The sequence below is a fragment of the Opisthocomus hoazin genome, chromosome 22, assembly GCF_030867145.1.
Source record: "Opisthocomus hoazin isolate bOpiHoa1 chromosome 22, bOpiHoa1.hap1, whole genome shotgun sequence".
NCBI lineage: Eukaryota > Metazoa > Chordata > Aves > Opisthocomiformes > Opisthocomidae > Opisthocomus > Opisthocomus hoazin.
In genome coordinates, this window is record NC_134435.1 from 2,018,931 (window position 1) to 2,044,313 (window position 25,383).

A 25,383-nucleotide genomic window follows, 5' to 3' on the forward strand; every position below is an offset into this window, starting at 1 on the left:
TCCCAAGCAGTTCTGCTACAAACTTCAGTAGCACCTTAGAGAAGCTTCTGGCAATTTTTCAGTCACCTTCCATTGCTAAATAAATGCTGAATGACTGGTTCTCTGCGTTGGTGACGACTGGAGAAGGCTCCACGAGAAGAGGACCCACCAGAGGACCTTCCAGCAGATGGCCGTGCGGCAGGGCAGCCCACCTCCCCGTCACCCCTGCCACGGCCACCAGCCACAGGCAGTGCTCCAGCGACTGAGACCACCTCTTTGCTTAGAACAAGTGTTTTAAAAGAATTACGGAAGAAAGTAAGTGTATACAATACAAAATTAATCAGGGTAAAGCCTACAGGACAACAAAAATAAAAGTAGCAGCTCTGTTCCACAAACAGCACATGAAAACATGGAGATGTAAAAAAATTACAAGCATACTTCACTTTAAAGATAATTCCAGATATGATTTTATTCTGAATTTCACAAGTAACAAGCATTTTTCTATAAAAAAACCTAGGGTAAGGATCAATTTAGTTACAGCCAGAAATATTTACATTCTTGAAGAAATTTCTGTATCTTTCTCTAGACAAAGGCTGTGGCCATTACTAGTTTAAGGTACTCCCCAAGGCATTTGTAAGTAAGGCATTACGGAGCCCGAGCCGATTCTAGACGTTAAGAAAACAGTCTACAACCGCCAAGGTTCGGGTTCTATTCTACCAATACTGACACAGGTATTTATTCGCTGGGACAGTCCCACCAGTTTCCTCACGTGCTTACCGGGCCCACGTGCGCAGGCCCCGGGAGAGCCTTCAGACGCAGAGCCCCTCCGGGCGAGACTGTGACGCAGCGAGGAGTAGAACTCACACCCATCTCAAATCGCACGAGATGAGCAGGACAGCATTAGCATCACCACATTTCAAACTAAAAGTGCCCTGAAAAAACAGTATTTTCACAACGTAGTTGGGTGCACGGTGAAAACGTTCACCAGTACCTCACTGGCGGGATGCTGAAGGCAGTTTTGTGCAGAACTATGTACCAGTTGTGCAATTAATATGATTAAGCACTCAAAACCCAGTCATTGCTCAACTCACTGCAGTCCAATTCCCCGGGGCAGGCACCACCTCCCCACACTTTCCTCTTCCAAAGGGTAGCTTGGAACCAGGGGAGGAGGTGTTCGCACCTCGTCACAGAAACTGCGTCTGCAGTCACCCAAAGCTTCCCGCTACCGAGAGGTGAAACACTCCGTGATGCTCACGTCAGCGTTGCAGTCACCATCCGGAGACACAAACAAGCGAACCGAACAAATGCAGACTGCGGAGCACGGAATTATGGTACCTGTTAACGGTGTTTCCACTTGCAAGCAAAGAAACTGGAGTCACAGGATTACGTGAGGTGCCCGAGACGATGCAAGAGAGCTGGAAAGGACAGGATCCCAGTTCCCCACTCGAGGCCACACGCTGCTTTCCTTGGGGAAGATACCGCAGCGTGCACTGTTCTCTAGCAGCAGAGAATTTTGCCTAACCGGATGATTTTGTATAAGCTCTATTGCTGCTGTAACACAGGTTATGGGCACCAAACCCGTTCAGTATTTCCCAGGCTAAGGGTAGCCTGAACAGCCAAGTCTGCATTATCTTCCTCTGCGGTCCCAGCTCCTCTTTCAAAGGCAAATTCTGTCCCTTCCCCCTCACACAGTGTCACTCTGCTGCTTTGAGGGTAACAGGAGCAAAAGCACTGGCTTGGCCCGAGAGCAGCAGAGCAGGTCCATCACCACGAGCCAGCACGCTAGGCGAGGCCGGTGTGGAGGTGAATTCACACACCGGTACTAAACCCCACCAACTCTTTGCAGCAGGGACGATCCGCGTGAGACTTCACCTTGGGATCCAGAGCTGGGCCGAGCATCCCTCGCTCACCGTCAGGTGGAGAGAAGCATCTCCCCCATGGACCTTGACTCATTTCACAGAATCATAGAATGGTCTGGGGGTTGGAAGGGACCTTAAAGACCACCCAGTTCCAAGCCCCCACCACGATTTCGCTGCACTCACGCAACAGCTCCGTGGGGGAAGTGAAACGCGTCTCCAAACCGCACGTTGAAGTGGTCCGTTTACAGCGGGGTCTCTGACAGCCGGTCCCAACCCTGCTTCGCGTCAGCGTCACGCCAAGCGACGTGCCCAGCGCCTGCTACCGATTCCACACGTCGCCTGGCATCCGTCCCGCCGGAGAAGGCGGCACTCGGCAGATGCCTGCTGCAGCACCAGTGCTTTATTCTGCAGGTCCATCTGCAGCCACGCTGACCGCTGCGCATCTGCTGCCAGCACCGACGCCCCTCCAAGACCTGCCAACGATGGGTCAGCTCCTCTCACCCGCGTCTTACTCGCACAGATCACATCACCCACCTATATTCAAATATTCCCTCAATTTCTTTTGGGAATACATATTAGCTGGATGCTGCCTACCGGCTAGAACACGCTCCTTGTTTTAGAGGCAAGTTAAAAAGACGTAAATACAAATTAACCCAGAACGCTATATTAAATATATTTTACATTTCTGACTCGTACTTTCTGTTTTTAAAAAAAGACGAGCAAGGGAAAAAAAAAAATGTACTTTTTGACACAGAGATTGCCATTGTGTTTTGTAGCATTAGTCATAACCAGGAAATTCTCCAGTGTGGCTGGCTTAAAAAAAAAAAACACAAACAAACAAACAAACCACCCTTCACAAAAAACTGTAGTAAATATCAGAATATTTAAATATTCAGGAACAGAAGTCTCCCTGGCAGGGCACATACTGGATAAAACAGTGGATAGGAAATTACAGCTAAACTCAGACGTTCAATGGGCTCTGCACTGTCGGACAGGCATTTCCATAGCAGATCGTCTGTCGGGCACACACGTCTCTTCCATCACAGGAAGACTTGTGGGACACGGCTGTTTACACTGGCAAACTCATCCGAAGGACGTCGCAGCTCAGTGTGCCTTGCCTCAGATTCCTGGGGTTATCAGATCCTTCTGCTACAACATGAGAAAAGGAGCTGCTTCTAAACAGTCCAGTTCTTAGAAACAGGGTTCACAAAAAAAAAAAAAATCCATACCGAGTTTTAGAGTGTATTCTTCTGTTTGTGATGAGCATTTCCGAGGCGGTGGTAAGCCTCACAAACTGTCTCATGTCTTTTGGGCAGGAGAGACTGGCTGTTACCTGTGCTCTCCTGCCATGTACTTGCTCATGTCAGGGCTATTCTATGGTGTGCAGTCAGGCTTGCAAAATCCAGATTCTCCATTTCTGCACCAGCTTCAAGTCACACACGGCATTTTACACCCACCCATCAGCCTGTTGAACAGGAGTGACGCTGAACCTGCCCAAACGCCCGGATTTCTCTCCTCGGCCGAGCTGACGGGGTGACAAAACCGTGCTGCTCGGTACCGTTCTCTCAGCGGTAACACCGGCCAGCTTCCCGCTGCACCCAGGAACTGAGATACTAAACGAGTCGGTGAGAAAACGCAGGGAAAGCAGAGCAAACCCGAAAGCTCGAGAGACCAGCAGGAAGAGTCCAAACAAAACACTACAGTCTATACAGTGGTTTCTATGTCTTGTTTCTACGACAGCAGGCTGGAGGGCCCACACCAGTGTGGCTACTGGAGCCGGTTACCAAGGACAGAATACGGGGTACTGGTTAACTGGCAGACTGGAATCAGCCGATGCCACTCTGCATTTAAACACGCAGGAAACGCAGCACTCCCCCGGCCAGCTGCCGCCGCAGAATAAGGCCCCTAACAGCTTTTGCTACCAAGGTTTAGGTTCTGTTTATTAAGTCTCTACAAGACAGAACAAAACACACACAAGTGCCACACGAGAGACATCTTTCACTGCTCCCATCTGTCAAAGCATCAGCACAATAGCACAAGTGAGACCGGGTGTACGTATATATTGTCTATATTAAAGAAACACAAGTAATGCCAAGGGTGCTTCCAGGACCCGAGGAACAATTTCTTGGCAGACTGTCAACGAGATTTGTTTTTGTTTTGTGGTTATTTGTTTAAAACATTTCAAAACAATTCACTGATTACATGAGTTAAGTGAAATAACAGACCTCACAGCAACTGTGCAGTGGGCACTCGAGAACGGAGAGCCAGCGGTCAAAGACATTCTGAATTTTGTTCTCAGTACATTCCACCATGAGGTCAATGCAGTGGCATAGATTAACACAAAAATTTATCTCCAGATACATTGATTGTGCGTGCATGTATGTGCACAGGTGTGAAAAACACAGAACAAAGACAGGAGAATTGTTCCTGTCACCCAAATTGCACAGAAGACATCAAAAGGACAATTTCGGCAGAACGCTTCCAACACACATCAAATGGGCAGAACCCCGAACTAACACCACTCCCATCCACACGCAGATGAAACCTTTTACATAATTTAAAATAAATACAGCCTGGAAGCAAACCACAGCCAGGGGCAGACGTAAACAGCTTCACCATACACGTACGGTTGAAAACCAGCATTGGAATCAAGTGAATTTTGTGAGCAAAACTTCAGTGCTACTGAAAATATTTTGTGCAAGACAATCCTTTCAATCTATCTTCAGTTAAAACATATCAAGTTAGAATTCTCAAAATCTTTCTTTGCGTCTTTCTGAATTTGGTGCTAAATTCAGCATATGCAAAGTCATTTGAGTAAGACCACAGACAGGCACGTTCTCAAACCCTTCACTGTAATAAATAAGTTTCCTGTCCAGAGACAGAAGTCAAGGAATCAAAACCAATTAGCAGCTTTTTCTGGCCATTTTTACTTCTTGATGTGCGTTAGCTCTGGCACAGGTTCACTGAGGAATCCAGCTATCCTGCCAGCCCTGGAATCCACTTTCAAGTATCGTTCAGCTGAGCTGTACACTTAGAGTTCCAACGGATAGACCAGATACTGTTCCATGGTACTACTGCGTTGAAACAACCGCGGCTGAAAAATCTCACTGAAGGCTATGCAGTATTTACGTTCGTATAAAAAGAGAATGTACGGAACACAGTGTTTAAATTAATAAATAAGGTTAAAATTACAGGAAACAAAGTGTTGCCACTAGCCCTTTCTAGAACGAATATTAGAAGGAAAGTCCGTTTCACTTTCAGTCCACCAGAAAGTAAGCAGGAGTTCCATCAGAGTGCTGTGCTCTTAAAAATCTCTGGGTTTTCTTCCTCCTCCTTGACATCCCTTGTGCTGCTAGATGCAGGCCTGTACTCCAACCTGGCGAGGAGGGGGGGAAGACAAGAAAGAAAAAAAGAGAATAACTTCAAAAATAGATAAGAGAACAGAGGAAAACAAATCTTTGATATCCTGAGCCCTATTTGACATTACAGCCTCCTAATTTTAATAACCTGCTGGCTTCCGTGGGACAGGTCCCCTTCTTACACCAGGTGTATGCTTACGTGCCTTCTTCAGTCAGAGCCGCGGCAAAAGGCCAAGCGCTCTCACTGCCTTTTTAGGTCAGCTGAACTAAGCTGGGAGAGTTCAGTACTTACATGACTTTCAGAACCTACAAAGATCGATTATAACCCACAAAGCGTCCCCATACCTTTAAAAGTAACTATATAAAGCAATACACTTTTACAAATGCATTCCTTGTATGTGCTTTTATTCAGTCCTCCAGCAATAGATTTGGAACTTAATGACGTACATAGAACGTACATGCTTGGGAGGAGGGACCAGGACCCCAGCCAAGCTCTTACATCTTCAGCAGAGCACCAACTAAACCCCCAACCCCAGCTCCTCGCTCTGACAACACCTAGGCCAGTCCACTCCTCAGAGCAGAGGACAGACGTGTTGAGATCAGCAGGTGACACTTACCCTTTCACCAACAGCATTTGCTCAATTGTGTCCGGAAGAGGCCTACCGTAGCTTTCTGGCAGAAATAAAGTCAGAATTCCTGACAGCACAGTCAGGCTCCCCATCAGGATGTAAGGCAGGAACCGGTCATAGGCACCTAGCCGAAGACAAAAACCAAAAGCTAGCATCAGCTCCAAGTCTCTGACAAAGTTGTGCGTAGGTGCAGGGCTTTATCTGCGCAAGAGTTATGCTTTCAGTAAAAAACAAACAAAACAACGCCCCTCACAGTCTGGCATTCAGAGTATGTGTTGTTTTAAATGTGGTTTTAGGAACTCAAGAGACGGGGAAACAATAGCTACACGAGCTGTCCCTCAATAAGTCAATAAGATCGTGAGTCCTCAGAGCACTTCAACAGGGCACAAGCCACAACTTCTCTGGGTTATGGCCATTCCTCAGAGATGTGGAGATATGATTTTAACCTCCACAAGACACCTGGATCTGGAAACAGAGAACAGCAGAAGGACCCCAGGACCCACAGAGGCAGGACACCAATCTGGGTAAAAAGCATCGCTTTCCAACGGCCAGCATCTGCCCCGCACACGTGCAGCCTGGCCAACCTACCGAGGTAAACGAAGTAAGGCGAGAGGATGCTGCCCAGTCTGGAGGCCATGGAACTGGCTCCAACTCCCATGTTTCTCACTACCGTTGGGTAGAGCTCAGCCGTGTAAACGTAGACCATCGAAAAGGCAGACGTGATCCCAAATTTCCCTAACATCACCAGCAGGATAGACAGCGCACGCATATCTGAAATCAAAACGCAGTAAGGATTTCAATAAAGTTCCGCCAATTCATGGTATCTGTTTATTCCACTGTGTTTGTATAACTCCTGTCTAATTAATTCCTGTATCTGGTGTCTTTTATTGTCTGTACACGTCTACAAGCATAGGCAACATGTTTTTAGAGTTTTTTCTGAATTACCAGGACTCAAAATTTTCATTTCCTCTTGAGCACGGGGCTTCCTGCCAAGCAAACACCAAGGAGAACAGTGCAAGAACTGGAGGTCCTCTCCGGTTTCAGATCTCTGCTATTGCAAACAACGCCACGTATCCCTTTTTAATAAGGTGAGCAAAGTTAAAGATTTGACACAAGTTATTTTTGGTTTCCTGCTCTGGTTGCTCATTAACATTCCTGGTTACAAGTCCCTAATTTAATTATAGGAAGCTGGGCTGACTTTAACTGGGACAGATCTGAAAATCAAAACAGATCGTATCAGCGTCCAACTGACTCAAAGGACTGGGGAAAGAGAATGTAACAGGGCTCACCTGTATAAAATGAGCAAGGCACTTCTTGTCCATTCTCTTTTGTTTATTCTTTGATTTGTAACCAAGTGCTAAGCAACAACACCCCCCACCATATTCAACATCACTACCAGTAAGAGTCCATAACCCTCTCAGTCTATCTGGCCTAAAGATACATATGGCTTCTTATCCAATAAATGTTATTTTGTCCTCCGTTCCAGTTGCCAGACATGAGTTTAACTACCAACTCTAACTCAGCACAACATCTTTGCCTAGCAGAAATGCTTCGACAATAACTCCCTTGAATACAACTGCTCAAACAAGCCATAAAGAGACAGCCATTTACAGTCATTGGGAGTTAAGTTCTGCAGCCTCTGGGTAACCTCCACTTGCCAAATCCCGGCTGGTCTAGTCCTGGTTTTACGCTTGGACCTTACCAGGGCGCCTTGCCAGGGATGTACATTAAGGCAAAGCTGGACTACAGAGCTGATCCTGACAGACCACAAAGTCAATGACCCACCTTGAAAAACGTATCTGAACTGACCTGTTGTGTGAGCTCCCTGTGCAGCAGCACTGAGAACCAAGGAAGAGGGGCACAGGTAGGGAATTAATATCTCCACCCCTGCCCAGTGCACAGTACTGCACTTCACCTATCATACGTATGTGAGATCAACTAACGATTCCATACGTGAAGGCACCAGCTGAATGAAGAGAAGAACGCAGCCTCCCAGGAACAGCGCAGCAGCCATTGAGTACCGTCGAGGGAGATTTCGAAGCAGCAGCCATGAAATAATGTAGGCTGGAACTTCAATCACTGCCGAGAGGAAGCAGTTCAAGTAGACGTCTCCGTGCAAGTTAGGTGTGTCAAGAGAAAGTCCAAAATAACCAACAGAGATTATCATCCTGAAAGAAGCAGAACAACTGGATCAGACAAATTTCTCTTCTTCCTGAGGTTGCCACGAACCTCTTTTACATCTCTGTTAAGCACAGAATTCATTATTTAAGGTAAAATCAGCATCTGCCATTCATTCACCCTCTGAAGCAGCTAAAGCGCTAACTTCAGAAACAGCAAGATAAAAATTAGAGTGCTGACACTTTTCATCTTTCAAGTTGCTCTTGAATTCAAAGAATAAAATGTATATTTAAAAAAACCTACAACTATCCTACTCAGCATTAACGCAATTGGGTAACTCCAGAGCTGCTGCCAGCCTTGCTGAGGCACACGCCTACGAGGCCACCAGTGCTGGATGATCCTGCAGCTACAGTGGTCATACTCCTTTTCTGATGCCACTGCCTGACTTTGCAACTGTCCACCCCACTCTCTCTCAGACCTTGCAAGGAAGCTCTGGGTATCGGTCACTTTTAGACATCTCCTTTGTCCCTGCTAGTCACGCTGATGGAGAGGGGCTGACCACTTCTCACGTATGCCTCCGTACTTCAGGTCACCCCTGGGAGATAAACGATGATCATGCACCAGCAGTGATACAGCAGCTCCTGTTACGGGTGGTTAGAGCCTTAGCCTGAAAGCTTGGACTACTAAATTTTACTAATAGCCTACAGCAGCTTTTCGTTATGTTTAACAGGGAGCACTGGGTGGAGAACATTGTTCCTGGGTCATCACCCTCCAGGCTTTGTGTATACAGTCTGGAAGGAGGAGTATGGCATCCTGACAGACCCAAACAATCCGGGACTTTCTCTGCCACGTCCCAAGCCGGCTGGGCACCATCCAAGTCACGTTTGCATGGCTCGGTGCCTGGACTGGTCATTGCCCAGAGCCTGGTGGCTGGGAATACTGCCATCTTAACCATGCTGCTGCCAGACGAGAGCTGGCTTCCATGTGACCAAGGGAAACATAACTGGCCTTGCAGATAAATCCTGCCGTGTCCTGGGAGACACTGGGAAGAGAGGGTGATGCTTCACCAAGTAACACGTGGCAAACAAGGAAATAACAGGCAATGGGTCAGGACGAGTCCAGACGCAACGGTGAGGCACCCAGCACATCATCTCCTTCAGCATGCACGTTGTAACAGAACCCGGAGCAAAGCCACCGCACAGCACGAAGCGGGTCACTGACCAAAGATTAGCTCTTCTTTCTTCCTCCTCATTTCACACGGGAAGAGTCTTCACAGTCCAATTGCTTAAAATAAGAGCCCTAGTGTACCTGGGCGGGTGTGAAGTCATGCTGCTGAGGGTGAGCCCCCGCTGCTGGGTGTGCCCTGCCAGCTACAGCCTTTCTTCTCACAAGTAGTTCCGTGGTGTTTTCCACCGTGCTGTGCAGTACGCCCAGCCCTGTGCTCTGAGGAGTGACTTTTACATACAACAAACTCCGCTGGCTGGAACGCACTTTCAGCAGCAGTTTGCCTTAGCTTATCACATGGGTAAACCTTGATACAGTTCTACATTTTCTAGGAAAACTTTCGGGGTATTTACACATCGCAGGGTGACACGAAGCCAAACTTTCTCCTTTCCAAGGCAAACCCAGCAAAGGGATTATTTTAAAGGCCTGCTATTTACTTAAAATTAACGAAACACTCAGCAATATGTAAAGGTGATACACTGCTAGCTGCAAGCATACTCTTTTTATGAGATCTTTCAATTTGTAACGCAGAACACACCATTGGTATGCTATGGGCTGGAAAACACTGCTGTGAGTCTGCACTGGGCGCTTTATATTCTGGGAAATTAATTAAAAGGAGGTTAGGCAACTGACATGCAAGGTAAAAATAGTGGAAAAATTGCCCAAAGCAACTGACAGCTTTTCTGCAAGAGGAGGTAAGCTTGTGTAAGTCAGCTGCACATGTTTGACTCTTTCTGCCTATCATAAAACTTCACTTACGTGGTAAAACGCCCTTCAGCATATGGAATGGATTACTTACTGCTATGTCACTGTTTCTCTCAGATGCTTTGTCCTACCAGAAATGCCGTTCAAACAGCTTTTGCATTTGATTTCTACAACACCACACGCAAAATCAGCTGTGCCTAGGAACTTGCTACCGATCTACTCCAAGCAGATGAGGAGGAGCACGGCAGTCTCAACTCTCTGGCTCACTTCCAGTTAAAGGTGAGTGTCAGCGTCTGGACTTGTAGGGAAGACAGCAGTATATGGAAGCGGTACCGACACGTCCACAAACAACTGATATTACTTTTCTTTTTTGTGCCGTTTTCTGCTCACTTTCCTTTCTCGGTGTGTTTGTAGCACTGTGCTGGGTGACAGGCAAGGCAATCTGGCTTAAATGTTAGCCAAGTCATCCCTGGACCCAAAAAGCCCCATCAGCTTGCACACACTGGAAGCTCAGTGGACTCCAAGGCTTTGCCTCACTAAAGCACAGGAACATTGTTCAGTGAGGCAGCAAACAGACTTAGTCAGCCCCAAAGCACTCGAGGGACCTTCTTCGCCAGGACACTGTAGGTATTAATGAAACCTCACTGTTACAGCCTCTGGCAGGCTGTAAGTTACCCTCTCCATTTTTTCTCTTCCAAGCAACTACAGCTTCATCAAGATTTCCAATGACAATCGTTTAACCAAATTGAACATCAAGTCTGGCTTCAGCTAGTGCAAGACCACGCTGAAGATGGCGGGTAGACAAGAGTAGTTAGCAGAAAAGTCTAGGGAAATCTGCGATTAGAACTTCAAAGGCAGCTTTACCCCCTTAAGAGACAATACAAACGAGATGGGAAGATTCTCCCCGCTGCGTTCAGACCCCTGGGCAGCAGTTCTCTGGCCGGGGGACAGGGCATGAATCACTCCTCTCCAAGACTTCGTTACAGTCAGCAGAGCATTCCCCAAGGCCCAGTATCAGGCAGGGTTCCCACGCATCATCGCCAGCTGATCTGATTCTTGCTCGGTTCAGGACACGCCTGACTGCTTCAGAAAGAAATAACAATCCAGATGTGTTTCTAGGCTGTTACTGGAATGAAGAACCTACGTAACCAGCAGTTTGTTGCTTCAGCCAGCAGACCATTGGTTTTTGAGCTGGTTTTGTCCATATCTCTTCAGAAAACCTTAGTGTTCAAAGAGCATTTTTTAATTGCTTTGCTGCCTTTGTGCTTACATACTCCCGAACCACACTTGCTTACCAAAGAATCACTGACATAATTGTAATAGTTAGGATATTTCGGGTTTTCATTAGATCCAAAATGGTGTATGTCTGTTGCTTCTGGGAATTCAAATCTTGCATCTGGAAAAATAAACAAACAAAAAGCCCACGGGAACATTAACTTCCTGCAAGCAGAATTATTGTGAAAATAAGTCCCCCCCAACTCATACATCAGTATTTTGATGTGCTGCAGAGCTGAAACAGGTGCCTCACTTTTAACCAAACACGTATAAGCTACAGGAGCCAACCACCTGGGAAAGTAGCTGCTCCTCCCTAATTTAAAGTCACTTAAAATTTAGGCTGAAATTAAGAACCATTTTCTCTGCCTGAGGCTTCACAAAGCAACTGCTTATTGTTACTTTTATACTTGAATTATGAAGCAATAATTCACGATTTATATGCCACTACTGGCAGGGTTCTTGCGTCCAGTTTTGAGCAGTGCACCTTGGGGAACATGCACATCAACTGCACCCAGGCAAGAAGAGAGCAACGAGGACTAGGAGACATTTGAAAAACCAGATCTGTAAAAGTAGAGGGTTTATTTAACCTGAGGGTCAGAAGACCGAGGGCGTCTTAAAAGACCAAGAATGGTCTTCAAAGACCAGCAAAAAAAGTGATAAACTGTCCTCTATGCCCACTGCAGGCAAGGCAAGAAATAACAAGATTAAATGGCATCAGGACTGATTTAGTAAATGACTCCTCGTGCTGGACCCAACAGTAACGTATTTAAACTGAGACAAACTGGATAATGAGCTGAAGAGCCTCCACCACTATCCAGCCTGGTTTTGAGATATTCTTCTAAGAATATAAGCAAAAAGACAACAAACTTCTCCTTTCCCCACGAAACTTTTCAGCTCCTCAAAATAAAACCACTTCCACGTAAACAATGCAAAGATATTCACCCACGAAGCACGCAAACAAGTTTTGTGCTCGGTAAGATTGTAAAAAAGGAAAGAATTTAAGCTTTTTTTTGAGTTTAGGACTTTAATTCAGACCCCTTACAAGGAGTAACAAGGGAGAGATTTTTCAAAATATGTAAAAGGTGATGTGAGAAGACAAGTTCCATTGATTAACATGATTAACTTTGATAAAGCAACACCACATGGCTGAAGAACCACAGTTTCCTAGACATGTCATATTTTTGTTATCATAAAAGATGGTATGTTTTCAGGATTTATCACAGGCTACTTAGTAATTTAATCATATTTTTAACAGTCTTACAGTAAGAACATTAACAATATTTTGATCTTACAATCTTCCACAGAGATTCTTTTTTCTGTTAGGACATTTTATATCTATCTGAAACTGTGACTCTAGCAACAGTTAGAAATATAATCAACAAACAAACAAGCATCCACCTTAGCAGCCCAAAATTATCAACTGAGAAAAGGTAATGCTGAAATATTTTTTAATTTTGACACTTTTGGAATTGTAAAGCTGCCAAGACACCTCACAATATTGAAGACTTCTCTTCCCCCAACTAGAAGAATCACTCCTGCCTGACAGATCTCTGCTATGTACAAGCACAATCCACTGTACACAAAGATTACTTCCTCCCTTGGCTTTTTAAGTCAGTGTGACCTGAGAATGTCAAATAATATGTTTAAAGACTGAATGCCTTTTGTTGGCACTGTGTACTCCTTCATGGTAACTGCAAATAGTTACAAATAAAAGTAAACTATGACTGTAGCTTCAAAACTGCAATTACTCACGACTCAACTTTCTGAACTCTTTCTGCCTGGTCTAATACACCATCCCCTACTCTGCATTAGTCCAACTTACAAGACTTTTTCCCCAGAAACCTCAGGCTGGTCCAGCAGAAGTGGCTGGATGTGTTGCAAGATACAGCACACCAATAAAGAGACAAAAGCAACCACCAGTTTCACTTCATTCCTCATCAACCTCTCTTCCACATTCTGCTAGTGGCGTTCCTTTTGGCAAGCTGGACACCGATTTGAGGCCCTTCACTCTCGCCCCTCAACTCAAAACGTACATTATCTCCCCAATGTGTCGTACACTGTATCGGAGCTAATGGGAACATGAAGTTTACGTAACCCCTGCAGTCAGGCAAAAATTATTTCCAAGTGATAGGTCATTCTGCAGACCCGGAGGAGAAAACAGCGGTCTGATGCTCACGCACACCAACCTTCAGCGTATTCGCTTTCATAAATCTTCATTTTCTACGACAAGCAAACAGTTCTCGACTGCTTTGACAGCTTTCACTCTGCCTGCAGGCAAACTCGCCCCCCCACGAACTGCAGCCAGCTTTACAGCTCGCAGCCCTTTCTCATAAATCACATGATCTTTCCGAAGTACTCTCCAGTTTCGCCACTGTTTGTTGCCAAGAAACCAGCAAACAGGAAACAAAAAAAAAAAGGAGAAAAACCAAACAAACCACAAACCAAACCCAGGAACAGTAAAATTCAGAGAGTCACAGCTGACAGGCAAAAAGGACCCTGCCTTTTAGGAGCTGGAAAAGCAGACAGCATAATCCTCGACAGCACAGGTTAGAGCAAGAAGCTCTGAGCAGGGCAGGGAGGGCAAAACGATGGTTTGAAATTAAACCTATCACCCAGACAATTCTCTCCCCCTCCTACGGGACAATTCAGCCAACCAGCCCCTATCTGTGCTCCGCAGCTTGTCTGCGACGAGTCATCTGCTGGATCCCAACTGGGTCTGACGTCCCTGGAGCTGAAATACTGCAGGTGCTGCTCTCCAGCCGCACGGTTCGAGCGATGCTCCCGACACCAGCTCGGGCTGTTCCTCCGTCCAGCACTCACGCTCCAACTGCACAAGGGTAAGGGCCAGCCGGATTTCTGAGAACCTCTCTGCAGCGTAAACACGCTTCCTAAAACCCCCAGCCAGGCTGCGAGCCTCCTGCTTTACAGCTCTTCAGAAAGCAGACGAAACGACAGCGTAAACAAACCGCCGATGAAGAAGTTTTGCACGGATTTTTTTTTTTTTGGTCACAGCATTCATTTACCTTAAAAAGTAAAAAGATGGACAGGAGTTCTGCATTCAAACAGTTCCTGTTCATCGAGCTCATTTTCCTTTCCGTGTCAGAACGTTCATCCGTGTGTCGGAAGGCTGATGTGCAGCGGTTTAGCTGTCAATAAGCACGGCGTGCTCCAGCCCACCCTGCTGCAGAAGTCAGCCTTCCCCCTTCTCCAGCGTTCCCTGGGGCCACATCCCTACTCTTGTCCCTGCCTTCTGCTGCTTCGTAGTCCAGCCCCACTCAGAGATGGCAAACAGATCAGTACTTCTTTCTAAGAACGGGAGACGAGGACTCCAGGGACAGTGACCTTAAGCAGCTGTTGGAGCCAGAGTTTATTTTCTGTTCTCCTGCCGCAGTGCTGGCAATGGGTGAGTTTTCATATCTATAGCATGAGCAGGAAGGAAGGAAGGGGGAGGCAAAAAATAAATTAAAAAAAACAAAAAACAAAAGGCATGTTCTAATGAAAACCCAGGGAAAAAGCTATCCGAAAAAGGTCTGGGTTTCCCTGGCATTCCCACTCTGTTCCAGCAAGAGTAGGATGTTGTACTATCTACAAATAAATCTGGGCAAACAGCTTTGTTTGCACCTCAGCTAACTTGAACCCAGGTGAAGCTGTTTCAATCTCAATAGCGAGCACACTACAGGCTGATGGCTGTCCATTTTCCTTCGCCTGGTACAGAGGCCTTGTAAAGCAGGCGAGTACACAAGGGATTTTCACATAAATTGCAAGACAATGTGAACTGTCAGTCAGAGCACAATTGGGCAACTGCCTCTAGAGATCTGTCTGGAGGCGCCCATTCTCCCGGATTATGCAAACAGTTTGGCTGTCTGACTTCTGGAGGTCATGTTTGAATGAGTGTGGAACTGCTTCTACTTCTTAAGGTCAGCAAACAGCTCAGACAAAGGGGAGATACCTAGAGGAAACAAGAACACGTTGGAAGAAATGGATGGGGGAAAAAAAGATACTGCTAACTACTCCACCCTAGAGGGGCTCAAGTTTTGCTTTCCTTAACGTGGAGTAGAAATTGGAGTACAGAGTTGAATAGCATAACATTATTTCCAGTGCCACTGGTCACAACTCGTCCTGTGTTAGACTTGTATAGATCGACATTCGACCACACAAGCACAAAATCTCTTCAGCGCAGGTGTTTAGACCACGAAGCAATAGGTACCTCTAGTTCACTACCTTCCCCCAAAAACTAGAGTTTAAAAGGAAAAAGGTGGCCGCAAACTGGATCAAAAAGATGTTTGCATTAGAATGCCTGTTGGCATTTCCATGGGAATGGGACAGCAAGGGCTTTGTAAATCTTACGGAAGCAGGGAAAGGGTATTCTGCTTTTCCTGAAAAGGATGATCATTTACCCACTCGAGAAGTATGTAACACACTGCAGGCATAACTCGATTCATACGTCTGGAAATTAATCACTTTACATGGTCACTAACAGCTCCACCAAACAACTGGACTGCTGCAGGAATCTTACCTCACTAGGGTCAAGTATTACATCTGGGGCTGTAATGCCATTAATTTTTGCAGCCTTTCGGATGATGTCTTCCGCCTCTTGAAATCTTCCCTGGGAGATCAGCCACCGTGGAGATTCTGGAATGACCCTGCGAGAAAGAGGTTCAGAATAACAAGCCTGCATTTCCACAGAAAGCATTGCTCCAGGCACCAATACGCATTGTTCCAGCCTTGAAGAGCTGAAAACTTGCCATATCTTGCAGCAATTAGAGCAATGACAACAGAAATCAGATTTACAAGAGCAGACTAGCATACTGAACAAGAACAGACTCAAACGTGTTTGGGGACTTTAGAAATACTAACAAAATAAGCAATGACTCAGAAAAAAAGAGCAACTAAAACCTTCAAAATATGGAAAACCAGTTTAATTAACAAAATTCAGAAATGTGAACACAAGCAGCACGCTGTACGTTAAGAGACGTATCCTTAGAGAATAATACATATAAAAATCAGCAACTGTAAATACTGCCACATTAAGGCAAGTCAGAAAGTAGAATTCGCCTGAGTCATTCAACTTTGTAAGAAACTGGATGGACTCACAAACCTAAATGCTAGCGTAAGTGAAGAAACACCACCACCGTGTGGACTATTTAAACTCTACACGCCACCTAAAAGTAGTATTTCATTAACTAAGGAAGAAACCACGGAAGTCTCACAGATGTGGAAGTACTGTTTTGTAGCTTGTCATATCTACGTCACCCTAGCATCGCCCAGCTTCCCAAAGCAACTGGTTTCTCCTTCTGCCTTTAGTTCAGGCCAGCTCTTAAGAGCTCATGGATTTCAGTTGGCGCAGAAGGATGAGTTTTACTAACCCTTTTTTTTTTTTTCTTTGCATGCACTACACTCGAATTTATAGAAGCCTACAGAAAATGAAGAATAGGCTTTTCAGGCATGAGTCAGATCACCCACAGCTGTGGGCTTGCAGCTAAACGACTGGGAAGAGCAAAGGACTCAAGGCCCATTCTTCACCTGCCCATTCCCGAATTTCATTGGTACAGGCTGGTTGGCTTGGAGTCCGGATCTTAAACATCTGCAGACAGGACCTTCGAAAGACGAAAGTCTTCTAAATTTGCCATACTCACCACCAGAGCGGGATGCAGAGCAGCCCAGGTAACGTCAGCGCCAGCAGCAGCATCCGCCAGTCTCTGATGAAGTAAGCAAACAGCGGCAGCAACATGTAGCCGAATGCATAAAATATGCAAACGCCTAGCGTGCAGAACAGCACGCGAATGGATTTGCCAAGAATTTCTGCGCCTGTTCAAATCAACAGAGTGAAGATTAGTATTTTTACTTAGTAGCAACCAGGTAACTTAGCAAACATACCTCTAACGACTGGCTCTGAAATACACTGCGCTGGGTAGTTACTGTACACAGCGCGCTCTGCCATCCAGTTTGAGAGGCACCACAGATCTGCTTCACGCAACGATCCTGCACCAGCCCAAGTAATTGTATGTATCAAAGGAGGAGAACCAGGGCATACGGTATTTCTGTAGCTAGAAGTAGCTAATACTTCTATAATTTTATGTTCTTGGAATCTCCCATTTTACTTGAGGAGCTAAAACCACCCGACACACTACAAAGCATTCACAACAGCCTCAGCTTGACCCCTGGAGGGTCTTCTCCAGCTTATGGAGAGAGACCAGCTTCCATAAATGGCCATTCAGAGATGCCTCAATTAGGTTTCTGACCTGTGTATCACCTTCTAAAAGACCATTCCACTGTTAGCCAAAAATCTTGCAGTGTTTTGGCATACACAGATGGAGGGTCACTAACGAAGGCTGCTGGCAGTGGAATTAATGAGCTAACAGGGTCCAGTGCTTCCCTTTGAAACGCTTCAGGCCCTGCAAATCAAGAGACCTTGTAAGAGATATAATCGGCCTCATTTCCACAGAAATTGAAGATGACAGAAGTTGTGGCAGAATGTCTGCAGTGAGGTTAGCTAAACACTGCTTTCACAGCTGCACTGGCCTTTTTTGGCCTCAGAGGAATTTCTTGCCAACATTTGCTACTTTGGACAGTGAAGTCACTGTAAATAACATGAATTAAATTTAAAAGAAAAAAAATTCTCAGATTCATAAGGTAATTCACACTCCCACCTGATCAAATAGGGTCTTAGTTAAACTGAAAATCCACCAAGCAGGAATCATTATGCCATTTAATTTTTTACTACAGGCTGTTTTAAGGAGACTATAATGCTTCCTTTGATTTTTTTTTCTGTTATAAGGTTTTATATCAAATAGGCATTTAGGCCCTCCAATGGACAACACAAATCCCTGAGAAATCCCATCTTACACATCATATTACCAACTGAGGGACAGATTTTGTTTCAAATAACCAGTTTGAGGTTTTTTGCCTTTTTAGGATGGTAAGCCACAGAATTAATTCAGACTGCACTTCTATCAACTGGAAACTTCCAAGGAGAGCATGAGTTACCCATGTTTGGTGAGGACACCCTCTTAACAGTGTTGCTTGGCAAAGCAAGTCAACCCTAAGCCAGTCCTGGAAAGGAGCAGGAAAAGCACAAGACCGAAGAAGGCACACTGTGCCCAGCAGGACTTGCATACCAAGCACAAACGCTGCCACATAGTTTGATATCTGTCCCATGCCGACCAGCACGAAGAACACTGAAAACATCTCCCAGCTGGTAGAGAAGACCTGTATGAAGCTGAAGCCAGTCTGCATTGCCAGAGTTGCAAAGAGCACATTCTTCCTGCCAAACCTTCCATGGACAGATTAAAAAAAAAGAAAAAGAAAAAGAACAAGAGATGATTATACAACAGCATGAATGAAATCTTCAGAAAGAGAAAAGTAAGGTTACTGGTATGCATACTTAGGGACATACAAAATGTCTACAGGTTCGGGAAATGTGACACAGGCACAACTACTCTAAATACCCTAAAATAATCCCCTGGCCTGGAAAAAATAATATTCCAAGGGCTGCTAGTTAAGTTGCCTTTAAGTACGTGTTGGAACACTATTCCTTTCTTACCAATAGGATCAGCAGGGAGACAAAACATCGTGAGAAAATTATTTAAAATGTAAGAGTATTAGAAGCTCATTCTCCTCTAAGGAGCACACAGATCATGACACAGAGCAGCATGTTAAAACAAAAAAAAACAAAAAGAAGGAAAGCTTCTGTAAGAGAGCTATCACTCAGGTTTGTAAGACGCTACTATCAGTAAGTGATCCATGTTGCAATCTTCATTCCACTTGGTTAAAAAATGAACCACTTTAAGGGATTCTAGCAATTCTATTGATGAAGTATTAAAAAAAAAAAAAGAAATTAAACTAAACCCAACCCATCAAGCTGTTGTAAGTGTCAGTGCTGATGTCTCGGCCTGGGCAGCTCCGCAGCGCAAGCAGACTTTGCAGCCTGGGACAGGACATCTGCCGACAGCAGGGCCACACAGCTCCGTTCTGAAGTTCAGCTTGACCAGGAGGTCTACAGCTGGTGCCATGAGCCTCAGGGAGGTCACAACGCGTTAAGAACAGATCGTCACTCGAACCTGCAAAATGCTGTGCCAACCTCAGTGTCATGCCTGGCTGGGCACGGGGCTCAGCTCGCTGCAAGACTTTCTGGGGCAGATGGCAGCAGCAAAACACGGCGTGCAGCCATCTCCTCGCTGGGCTGCTGCCTGCACTCGGTCTCTTGACCACGAGCCGGCGGCCGTTCTGTGGCTACGAGAGGGACTGGATGAGCTCCACAGATGGCCACCTCGACCGCACCTGGTGAGGATCTGTGTCACCATGTGAAGGAGCTGCAGGAGGAGACTCCCATGATGGTGAAGGTGTGAAGCTCGTGGCTTCTGGCACCAGGAGAACAGCTCCTGCTTCACCTGCCGGTTAGTCACAGAATCACAGAATAGTAGGGGTTGGAAGGGACCTCTGTGGGTCATCTAGTCCAACCCCCCTGCCGAAGCAGGGTCACCTACAGCAGGCCGCACAGGACCTTGTCCAGGCGGGTCTTGAATATCTCCAGAGAAGGAGACTCCACAGCCTCACTGGGCAGCCTGGGCCAGGGCTCCGTCACCCTCAGAGGGAAGAAGTTCTTCCTCATGTTCAGACGGAACTTCCTCTGCCTCAGTTTGTGCCCATTGCCCCTTGTCCTGTCACTGGGCACCACTGAAAAGAGCTTGGCCCCATCCTCCTGACACCCACCCTTCAGATATTTGTAGGCATTTATAAGGTCCCCTCGCAGCCTTCTCTTCTTCAGGCTGAACAAGCCCAGTTCCCTCAACCTCTCCTCGTAGGGGAGATGCTCCAGTCCCCTCACCATCCTCGTAGCCCTCCGCTGGACTCCATAGTCCCCATACCATGGAAGGCACTCGGCATCCTTGCAGCAGATGAGGGGCTGGGAGCTCTTTTGGATGAAGCACCCCAGCCCTGCAGCAGCACTGGGATGAAGTGGTGGGAGACTGCCCACGGCGAAGGGGGGAAATGGCCCCTCGCACAGGAGAGCAGCTGGAAGGCATGGAGCTCTGCCCAGGGCCAGACAACAAGCCAGCCGAGAGCTTATGGGTCAGGATTAGCAGGCACACCAACGCTGGTTGACCTGATCAGAAAGGAGTAAACCAGGCCTGCTTCACACAGCCTCTGGAAGCCTTGTGCTCAAAGGCACTGGCCATCATGGGGGACTTCAACCACTCCAACACCTGCGGGGAAGACGAGGCCCAGGAGGTTTCTGGAGTGCATCAACAGTGAGTTCCCAACGCAGCTGACTGAGGAGCCGACAAAGGGAGACGCTGCCAGACCTCGTGCTTGCAAACAAGGGAGAACTGTTTGCGGATGTAGGATGGTGAAGCGCGGGATCGTGAGGGGAAGAACGAGGCAGAAGGCAGGTTCATAGGGAGAGCAAACACTGGCCTGACCAGGGATCTGCTTGGAAAAATCCCACGGCATATGGCTCTGGAGAGAAGTCCAGGAGAGCTGGCTGATTTTCAAGGATCGCTGCCTCCAAGCTAAAGAGTGGTCCAACCTGACGAGCAGGAAACCATGCAAAGGCCCTGAATGATGCTACAAGATTTGTTGCACAGGGATTATGAGTCAAAGAAACAGAAACGCTGCAAGCGAATCAGCAAATTAGAGGACCACATATTGTTCCCCGGGAACTGGGAAGACAGCACACAAGGCATTGCACAACAAATCCCAGGGAGAGAATCAGAAAAACTGAGCTTAAAAAAAACCAAATAACTGTCAATGTCACAAAAAACAAGTGTACTATTTTTTTTTTTTTAATGTTTGCATTGATAACAAGAAGGCCTTGCTTCTCTGGAGTACAGCTGAACAGCATTCACGCTTTGCAGCTTCCAGAAATGCAGATCATCAGACTTAAACGCTGCATTTGATGATGAGGAAGAGAAACTATGGGCATTTACAAAAAGAGAATTTTAAATTTGACCTCAAAAAAAGCAAAACAAGCCTCAAGGATCTCTCTGAACACAGTCCAAAGTAATTAGAAGAGAACGTCACCGACCTGATTTTTCCAGATGAAACTTATCTCCTATACCTGTTCTCTGGCACAAAAACAGTTTGCTCCAGAAGTGATTTCACAGAAAAAACAAACAGATAAGGATAACACCCACTAACAAGCTTTGTAACGTTCTGTTCTGGTTCAGGACGTTTACTCTATACGCTCTGTGCACATTCAGCCAGCCACAGAACAAAGACACGTTAGTGGTTGCAATAAGACACTTACAGGAAATTTCACATGCAAGAATTGCTTAGAAAACAGCATCAAAGAAAGAGCCAGCAGCTCTGGTGTATATACTTTACTTGTCTGAGAGCTGTCCTGATATGAAAGATCCAAGCAGGACGCCCACGAAGAACAGGGAGGTGCTCAGGGGTCCCTTCCAGTCGTTGTCACACACGAGATCCCACTGCAGGGAGAGAGAACATGGAAATCTTCTAATAAACAGGATTTCCCCTCCCTCCTAAACGTCTGCCTGAGCCCGGGTGAAAATGTACCCTTTGGAGAGAAAACGGCCGCAGGAGCAGCGAGTTATGAACCTACTGCAAGACGCAGCTCTGGGAAGACAACGGCAAGGGAGGCTGGGCAGCAGCGGGCAAAGGCTGCCCGCCCCAGGCCCCAGCCCTACCGTCCGGTGCAACCCGTGCGGCTTTCCTCACGCCGGGGACGGCTCCGGCATCCCCTGCACGCACGTGAGGGACGGCAGCTCACAATTTCCCAGCACACGGGGTTCGGCTCCCTTTCAAAGGCTCTGCAGCCCCCTAAACTGCTGCAGCTCTGCTGGCTTTGGAAGGAGTGAGAATAGACCCCAAATTTGATTTTCCCTGCATACGGTAAAGTTTGTCGTTAAAATTTCACATTTCTAATTTAAGAGAAATTGCATTATACAAACAAATATAGAACAAAATGCCTCCTCATTTATTACCTTTTAATATGGTTTAGAGAGACTGGAGACTGTTCACTGCTCACTGGGAACCTAACTAATGTAAATTACAATCTTTGGAATACAGATTAAAATATATATCAAACAAACCAAAAATTCCAAAATGAAAACAAAAAAAAGAGAAAGAAAACAAGATATTTATTAAATAAAGACTGCCATAGTTTCCAATCTCCTACCCACTCCAGTCTGATGTTTTTGAAATAGCACTCGTGTTATTTTTGTACCTATACCAACAGCTATTATTGAAGGAGCCTTCCTTTTATTTTGGTTATCTGGGTGGGAAAAAGTGCATAAATATTAGCAGAAAGGACAAAACCCAGCAGGGATGCCTCACTGCTGCGCTGGGACTGGCGGAGCTCCCGGAGCAATCCCGTCCTGCCAGGACATGATCCTTGTGCTCATGCCCCCAAACCTTCCCAGCCAACGCAGTGCTCCAGCAAACCCCCCCCACCATCAACCGCGCACCGTTATGGAGGTGCCTTTCAGAATCTCAGCTTTCTAACGTGCTAACAAATTTGTGCCACTCATGTAAGGGATTTAACTGAACTGTAATTATCAATATCTTTTAGATTAATAACTGTAATTAACATTTATAATTAAATCCGTATTTACTTGACAAAAGGTGTACTTCATTATCGATTATAGGAAGTTTGAGCAATTCCATGATGACCACAGAGGCCAGCTGAGCCAGGAAGCTCCAGGAAAATGTGTCTGGCACCTTGGAAATACACAGCAAATGACTGTTACTGAATTTATATAGGCCAAAGGTTTCGGTGGTTATCATATGCTTTCACATGCTGACCCTCAGCAGGAAAACCAATCCACTCCCAGTACAAATCCTGCATTAATAAAGACTCGCCTACTCACAAAGAATCTTCTTTGTATCAGCTCCTGGAGCCAGACATCTTCAGTAACAGAACTAAAATCTAACTAGCCAAACACCTCGCTTGGTGATTTATAGTCCGTCATTACTAAATAAGTCACCGTTTTCCAGCTGACCCCCCTGTGCTTGCGAGTTCATCGCCTCGTTTCACCCACCTTCCGCTCTGCACTTTGGCACGCGGCTGCGCGACGCTCGGCTTTCCGCACACCGGCACGCCTGTGCCCAGTAGAATCATAGCATGGTTTGGGTTGGGAGGGACCTTAAAGATCTTCTGGTTCCAACCCTCCTGCCATCAGCAGGGACCCCTTCCACCAGACCAGGGTGCTCAGAGCTCCATCCAACCTGGCCTTGAGCCCTACCAGGGAGGGGGCAGCCACAGCTTCTCTGGGCAGCCTGGGCCAGGGCCTCACCACCCTCATGGGGAAGAAAAACAAAAAAAGTAACAAACATTTGTTTCAGACCACCGAGGCAGAGACACTGCTCGGAAAAGTTCACGGTATTCAAATGTGTTGTACTGCTCTGCCAAAAGCTTCTTGCATGGGCAGGTGGAAACATTTCGCTCCTTAAAATGTGGCAATGATTACCAGCTTGTTTTTCTGTCCACTTTATTAAAAGCAATGGTAGGAGCTGTTACGTGAAGATCACTTGAACCAGGCATCGAAGTGAACTTCAGTATCAAACTTCCAAGGGAAAACTACCTTGGTTGTGCAATACCAGTTACTTACCGACTCCACAGATGCACCACGATCCGAACAAAGGGACTTTAAGGTCTGTTACCCCTTGCCCTGCTAAACGAACACTGAAGTCTTCAACTTTTTAATGACTCACCAACCAGGTCTACTATATCGCTTGTCAGTGATGGTGGCATCAGCCTCCCAGAACCACTCTGCAACCGTACCCTGCCCTCAGCTGTGTGTTGTCCAAGCAGAAGCCACTGATGCCTCGCTGTTAGAAGACCAGCTCTGCAAAGAGCGAGTGTCCCCGGAGTAGTTACTGATTGAATCCTGCCGCTGGCCGGGCTGTTCGGACACAGCATACCGTGACCCAGTGCTCCAAAATCACGTGCTATTTTCACTTCTTAGTATCCTTTGAGTTGGCCTGCCAGCTGTAACGGCCTTTGCCCCAATGAATGAGATAAGGTTAACCTCAGCAAGGTATCTGGGCTCCAAAGAGAAGTAAAACATTTCAGCTTTGTTTCAAAGAGCAGCTGCTGATGTGGCAAAGCACTGAGCTCCTGAACACTGGTAGCCAACGCTCAAGGCATGGCACAGGGCATTCTCACTCAATATTGTTATAACTTTAATAGAAGACATCTTCTGTTGCAGTTTAAACTCATCTTCTTCCCCAAACAGCTTGCAGATGCTTTGGGCTGTAGCTACTTCTGGAACAATTCATCGGGTCAGGGCGATGCCTTCGTCAGCAGCCTCACACCTAGCAGCAGCAATCGCTTACGCACCGGAGGCGAGATGCGCGGTGAGAGATGTCCTTCCATAAAGGATTCCTGGCTGACACCAGCCGCTGGCGAGGACAGGTGGGAAGAGGGGCTGGGGCAAGGAGAACAGGCTATGGAGATGGCCAGAAAATGTGGACAGCCTGGGGGAGAGGGCAGGGGGACCCCACGAGGGAAAGCAGTGGCTTCTCGAGCTCAGGTTCAGGGCCAGAGTATGAAACAGTCCTAGGTATTTAGGGTCATCACTTTAGCAACTCTTTAGGAGAGCACTCTCCCAAGTTCTGCTTCATCTCTTACACAGCAAGCCAGCTACCTGGAACCACAACCCCAAATCCCTTGCTATGAGGCAAGCCCAGTTACAAAACCGAGAAGAATAAAAAAACCTAATCTGCTCCCTCAGACCTCCTCCCAGCCCCAAACGCAAGACCCTCCCCAACCACATTTTATTACCTTCCAGCCTTTTATCACAACACAGCCCGCACAAGAAGCTTTAGGGCAGGTTTAGCTGGAATCACCCTGAGCAGCAGAGGTGGAAGCGCGTGCTTAGTGCCAGTGTCAGTCTGGCCAGACTGGTGTTTCCTGTATTGTCTTATGCCTTTCCAACATTAAACTGAACATTAATATAACACCTCTATCCAAAAAGAACAGTACCCTACAATTTTCACGCAAGCCACAATTAGAACGGAATTCAGGCCCTAGATGAAATACTTGAATTCTTTAAACAGCAAACAACGGAACAACATTGGAAGCATAAAATGACGGTATCAAACTAAAATCACACGGCAAGTTTAGGCAGCGAGGACGCCACAAGTCCAGCTGAAGATACTGCCACACCACCAGCGAAAAACAGCCTTCCTCTACGTTCTCCAAGAACTTCAAAACCCTGGGGGTAAAGACCAACCTCCTGCGTGCAGGCCCTGCATCGACTGCGCTTGCCG

At 46.5% G+C, this 25,383-nt stretch overlaps 1 protein-coding gene across 1 annotated transcript in view; it reads right to left on the reverse strand.

The window, feature by feature from the left end:
* Nucleotides 1–422: 422 nt before the first annotated feature.
* LOC104327512 (organic cation/carnitine transporter 2) overlaps nt 423–25,383 on the reverse strand; it is a 30,230-nt gene continuing 5,269 nt past the window's right edge. The window contains exons 2-10 of the mRNA XM_075441517.1: nt 21,475–21,578; nt 18,267–18,421; nt 16,785–16,956; nt 15,665–15,791; nt 11,169–11,269; nt 7,780–7,994; nt 6,415–6,597; nt 5,815–5,950; nt 423–5,214 (exon numbers count right to left, since the gene is read on the reverse strand). Coding sequence (XP_075297632.1) covers nt 5,127–5,214; nt 5,815–5,950; nt 6,415–6,597; nt 7,780–7,994; nt 11,169–11,269; nt 15,665–15,791; nt 16,785–16,956; nt 18,267–18,421; nt 21,475–21,578 — 1,281 coding nt within the window. The 3' untranslated portion in view covers nt 423–5,126. The remainder of the gene's footprint in view (nt 5,215–5,814; nt 5,951–6,414; nt 6,598–7,779; nt 7,995–11,168; nt 11,270–15,664; nt 15,792–16,784; nt 16,957–18,266; nt 18,422–21,474; nt 21,579–25,383) is intronic.